At 22.4% G+C, this 6165-nt stretch overlaps 2 protein-coding genes across 2 annotated transcripts; both read left to right on the top strand.

Moving 5' to 3' along the window:
- Positions 1 to 1313: 1313 nt before the first annotated feature.
- Phum_PHUM217580 (zinc finger protein Ran-binding domain-containing protein, putative) lies at positions 1314 to 1940 on the top strand (the record flags this gene model as incomplete). The annotated part of the gene is made up of 2 exons (XM_002425695.1): positions 1314 to 1737; positions 1789 to 1940. 2 exons carry the CDS (start codon positions 1314 to 1316, stop codon positions 1938 to 1940), a joined length of 576 nt encoding a protein of 191 aa, XP_002425740.1.
- Positions 1941 to 2734: 794 nt separating this feature from the next.
- Positions 2735 to 2929, top strand: Phum_PHUM217570 (uncharacterized protein; the record flags this gene model as incomplete). The annotated part of the gene is made up of 2 exons (XM_002425694.1): positions 2735 to 2747; positions 2775 to 2929. The coding sequence occupies 2 exons, from the start codon at positions 2735 to 2737 to the stop codon at positions 2927 to 2929; spliced, it is 168 nt and encodes a 55-aa protein (XP_002425739.1).
- Between the last annotated feature and the right edge of the window lie 3236 nt (positions 2930 to 6165).

Here is a 6165-nt window from a genome sequence, read left to right as displayed (position 1 = left end):
ATTAATGTAATTATTACATATTAAAATTTTTAAGTACGATACACGCTTAATAATAATAATAATATGTAATACCGGTAACGACAGATAAAAATATCCATTGAAAATTTTTATGCTTTGTGGCAATCTTTTTGAAAAAATATCAGATATTTTGTTTTATGCAGTATAATTCATATCACAGTAAAAAAAAATATGAAGGGAAATTTCAATTAATTACTATTTAATTTATAATTGTATAAAATTCAGTTAAAAAATTTAATTTTATTCTTATTGTTAAAAAGCCTTAAAAAAATTCACTCAAATTGCAAAGCATTAATTATTAAACTTGATTTATTTAATGTTTTTTCTATTATATTATTACAAAACTATATTACACTGAATTTGTTATCCATTATTTGTAATTATTACCTGTAACAGTACAGTAATTTTTGATTATCTGCCTAATTTGCTAAAACCTATTTTGAGACATTTTGTAAAAATAATATCGATGAGAGTTTAAAGTTTTGCACAATTTCATAATCTTTAAAAATGTTATCAAAATAGAAATTTAATTTAATTTTAATTAAGTTTTATTTTATTAATAACATTTTAAATCTTAATTAATGGTAAATTATGCTTAATCATCGCTTTCGATTATTATTAAAGTTCTTTTTATTGAAATATTTTTCACAATATTTTTTAAATATGAAGTTTTATAAAATTAATCAACATTTTATCATAAATTAGAAAATGTAAAAAGGTATTTAAAAGGCCAAATTTATTAAAATGTTTGTTGCATACTTTATGATATTCAAAAAGAAAATATAAAGGTAATATTTACATACTTTCAATAAACGTTTCTCGTGTAATGTTTATAACATTCATATTATTAAACATTTATTAAAAGAGAAATTTTTAAAATTATTATTTAAATGATTTTACATAAAGCTTTTTTATTAAAATGTTGTAATTATTTTTGTAAAAATGTCTTTCTACCAAAAATTTTGCTTATTGAAATAATAATAATAATAATATTTATTTTATTTTTTTCAGCTCAGAAGATTCAGTGTTGGATGCATATACTTAACGTTAAACACAAAAATTATTTCTTATAATAAAATAATAATAATAATAATAATAATATTACAATTGTTACATTTCTTTATTATGTGAAAAGAATTTTTTTTGTAGTTGTTTATTTTTATCTATTATATATATCCGGAATTGTTAATAGTAAGTTTCTAGGTTTTTCTAAAGCTTGGGAATTTTGTGTGGTTGTATATTTTTAACCCTAATTAACGCATTTCAAGAACTTTATCCTTGCCAAGATAGTTAGGATGTCAGGTTCAACTTTTCGTATGGGGGAGGGGGATTGGATATGTAGTGACCCGCATTGTGCCAATATTAATTTTGCTCGTCGAACCCAGTGTAACCGTTGTGGGTCGGAAAAAAGTGAAGCTTTAAATAAGCGAAAATTGGGGCAAGAGATAGGTAAAGCTGCAGCTGCCAAAAGTCACGGTTTGTTTAGCGCCGATGATTGGCAGTGTAATAAATGCGGTAACGTTAACTGGGCTCGCAGACAGCAATGTAACGTATGCAACGCCCCACGATTTGGGGACGTTGAAGAGAGAACGGGTTTAGGGGGGGGTTATAACGATCGAGGGGTCGTGGAATATAAACAACGAGACGATTCAGACGACGAATACGATGAATTTGGTAGAAGGAAAAAAAAATTAAAAAAATCCGAAAGCGATACAGATTGTAAGGCGAATGGGAAAAAAAGTCCAATAACGACAAAAGAGGAAATAAAAGATGATGATAAAAAATTAGATGAAAAAGAGGAAGAGGAAGATAATGACGATGAAGAAGATGAGGAGGAGGAGGAGGATGAGGAAGAGGATGAAGATGAAGATGAAGATTTATCAAAATATGATTTGAGTGATTGGGCAGTGGAAAAATCATAAAACCTTCACCTTCAGGAAATATCTCTGATCTGCTGATAAGTGATAAGGTTTGGTAAAATAGGGTTTTATCGGTATGTTTCAAATACCGATTTTGAAGGGAAAAAAAAAACATTTTTAATAAATTGTAAATAGAACATATATATAATCACCTATGTTTTTAACATATTTTATTATTATTATTATTATTATTATTTAGCAGTGTATTAAATTTTACCCTAAAAACCAACCAAATTACTAACTCTTAGAGTAAAAGAAATTTTTTATATGAATTTTTGTTAGATCAGGTTCTAAAACCTGATTTTTTACTCATCAAAGAAAAAAATTCATTAATTTTTAATTTTTCTATTGTATTATCCAAAAATGACATTATTACTAAGACTAATGTTTTCTTTGTAGGTTTTATACAATGTGATAGTAATTTATAAACGGAATACATTTTAATTATTAAAAAAAAAAAAAAAAAACAATGATACTATTCACAACCGTTTCTCTCTCTCTCTCTCTCTCTCTCATTATGTACCTGAATAGGAAAAGAAAATTTTTTTTTTTTTTAAAGGGATAATAATTAACTACTTCGCCTTTTTGCATTAAATTTATAATGATAGTGTCATTTAAAAGTAATTTTACTCAATTATTCAACGGTTTTAATTTTTTTTCTTTTTTTTTTTTTTTAGGTGTGCAAAATGATGACGATGATGATGACGAGGAGGACGACGACGACGATGACAAATCAACCTCGTCCAAATTTTAATTATAAAAAAAAAAAAAATATATTTGATTTTCTACAAGGATCGATGAAAAATAATGGTAAAAAATATCTATTCATCGGTATAGGTGTTGCCTGTTTGAGTTATTTAGTTATAGATACGTATAGATTTAGTGTAATGAACAAATCTGAAAATCATGTAATTAAATTAAAAAAATTAGAAAGAAAAAAATATGAAGAAGGAGGAGATGGAGAAGGAAAAGACTTGAATGTTAATTTTTAAGTGTACAGTCAACAAAAAAATAACAACAAATAGAAATAATAATAATTATTTTATTAAATAATGTAGATTAAAATAATAATAATAAAAAAAAAAAAAAAAAAGAAAATTATTATTCATTGAATTTTTTTTATTTTTTTTTTTTTAAAAACATTTAACTACAAAAAAAAAAAAAAGGAATTTCGTGTCAATCAATTGAACAAAAAAAAAATTTTTAACGAACCAGATGATAAATAATTTATTTTCAATGTCAGTTATTACTTATTATGTTAAAAAAAAAAAAAAAAAAATGGAAATTTTATTCTTGTTTTAAAACAAAAAAAAAAAGAAAAAAAATTCATACGTGATTTTTATTTATTTATTTCGAAAAACTTCTCGAATATTCTTATTTAAAAGTATCGAAATTAATTATTTTATTCTTTAGACATTTAAATCTCTGTTCTCCCTAAATGTTTAATTTATTTACCTTAACATATTTTTTTAAATCTTGATTATCATTATTATTATTAAGATTATTAAAATCGTAAATTAATAATGTATAATTGTAAAAAAAAAAAAAAATAATAATAATAAATTAAATTTGTACTTTGTTTTAGACTTTGACTCATAATAAAATTATTAACATCATATTTTACATTCGTATATATGTAATTATGTTTGGTTTTATTTTTTATTTTTTTTTTTTCTATTAATCAAATCGATATTAAAATTTTTCTTTCTGTTTTAATTTTCTGGAAAATTCTCATGAATTTTCCAAAATAAGAGAGAGAGAGAGAGAGAGACCAACCGCACCCAAAAGCGTGACTGTTTTAGTTTAAAAAAAAAAAATTGTACATCATTTATTATGTAATTAATTATTATTTTTTTCTCTTCTCTTTAATAAAATCCAGTTACATTTATAATGATAATAATAAACCTTATTAAGAGTAATTATTATTATTATTATTATTATTATTATTATTATTATTTTGGTTTTACATTGTTTTACAGTGTCTAATTCCTTTTAAATGTCAATAAACATTCACATGTTATTATTATTGTTATTTTTTTTCAAATAATAAAAATTATTTTTAACAAATACCAAATAAGGGCCTTATCACATAAAATTTCGATACTTTTAATGATAACAACAACAACAGCAACAACAGCAACAGTCATCTAAAAAAATTATAATAATAATTTTTTTTTTATTAAAGTTTTACGAAGAGTTAATTAAAAAAAAATTTTTTTTTTTAAATTAGTATAAATAATTATTATTATTTTCGTCAAAGTAATAATCCGATAATTGAAAGAAAAAGGAAATTATTATTAATTAATTAATTTGTTTATTTATTTTAAATAAAATAAATAAAAAAAAATTAAATATATTTGAGTTCAGGTTAAAAATGGCTAAATATTCAGTTAAATGAATTGCGCAATGTAGTCTACCGTAGTTCGGTTTACGAAGTAGGCGAGGAGTAGAATGACGTAATGGTAGTAGGAGGAGTGAGAGGAGAGAGGGAAAGAGAGGAGGGAAATTTTTAACTTCGCAAACAAGTGAGAAGGGAAATCGAGTCTTCAGTATGAAAAAAACTTTTCACCGTGACGGATCGTTTCGAACGTCGGGGGTAAAAAAACCGTTAAAAAAAAAATTCAATTCCCGCGAAAAAAAAAAAAAAAAAAATTGTAATTATGTGTTGGATGAAACAGGGTTAAAATCCGTTAAATTGTTTTTTTTTTTTTTAATAAAACGTTTTAACTTTTTTATTTATTTTTGTTAAAAGTGTTATTATTATCGTTTTAATAAAAATGAATTTGTTTTTTTAATAATTTTTATTCGCGTTAATTTTACATTGAAATGGGGGAAACAAAATGGATGGATGGATGGAAGCCATTAAGTAATTATTAACAAAGTAAATTTTTCTCTTTTTTCTCTTCTTTTTTTTGTAATTTTTTATCATTTTATGAATGTTTTAGTGTAAATGATGGAATTTTACGAAAGGATAAATATATATTTTAATAGTTTTTATAATGGTTAAACATTAATATCAACAGGTTGCAAAAGTAATAATAATAATAATAATAATAATTATGGATAAAAAAAATGAAATTAATATTATCGTTAAAATAATTAAAAAAAAAAAAAAAAAAAAAACGTTTTTTTTTATTAAAAAAATTAATTGAAAATGACGCCGGTTTTAATTATTTTTAATAATAATTTACTTTAATTAACGTATTATTAGATTTTTTTTCTTTTTTTTTTTTAATAATAATGATGTAAAGTTCGTAATTAATATTTTGTAATATTTTAAATTATTTTATATGTGATTAAATTGTCAAATTTTTCCACCCCCCCCCCCCGTCTACCCTCGCTTTCCCCCTTCAGACAACAAAATTTACAGCTAAATTCAATAGAAAATGAAAGAAAAAAATGGAAAAAAAAAAATGTTCGAATGCGCATGCGCTTATTATTTTTTTATCACACTACAATCTTATTTGTAGTCTAAATGAAATTTTTTTCTATCTTTTTTTTTGTTGTAAGTGTCGCATTTATTTTTTTTATTTAATCAATTTTATTATTTTTTATAAATATTTATGTATCTTAAACATAAATAAGAGAGGAAAAAAATCATCGATTATAAAGATTTTTAAATGAGGGGAAGGGAGGGGGAAACCCGAAGAAAACCATTCGATGTTATAATTTAAAAGCTTTTAATTGAAATCAATAATTAAAATAATTAATAACTTAATACAAATAAGAGAGAATACATAACATTTATTTATTATTATTATTATTATTATTATTATTATTATTATTATTATTATTATTATTATTATTATTTGAATCTTAAACGTACTTGACAACCTTGTGTGTGATAATCATTATAAAAAATACAAAACGTTAATTAATAATTATTTTATTTTTATATATTTATTTATTTATTTATTTATGTACATAAAAAAAGTAATTTTTTGATTATTTAAAGTAATTATTATTATTATTTTTAAGCTTGGTAAAAATTAAAAGGGGAAAAAAATGGTTTCACTAGGGCGTTTCATAAAAAAAAAAAAAAAAAAAATTACACATTTATTACACACACGCAGGACTGTGTGACATTTTATATTATTAAATAGAACAAAGTCGGTATTAAAACATAATATTAATAATAATAATAATAATAATAATAATTACTTTGTTTAATATGTACAAAATGGCCGAAAAATTAAAAATTTAATATTTCGATGTTGGTAAAGTATTA

Source organism: Pediculus humanus, genomic scaffold (genome assembly GCF_000006295.1).
Source record: "Pediculus humanus corporis 1103172107564 genomic scaffold, whole genome shotgun sequence".
Taxonomy (NCBI): Eukaryota; Metazoa; Arthropoda; class Insecta; order Psocodea; family Pediculidae; genus Pediculus; species Pediculus humanus.
This window is presented reverse-complemented; position numbering and strand designations above follow the sequence as displayed.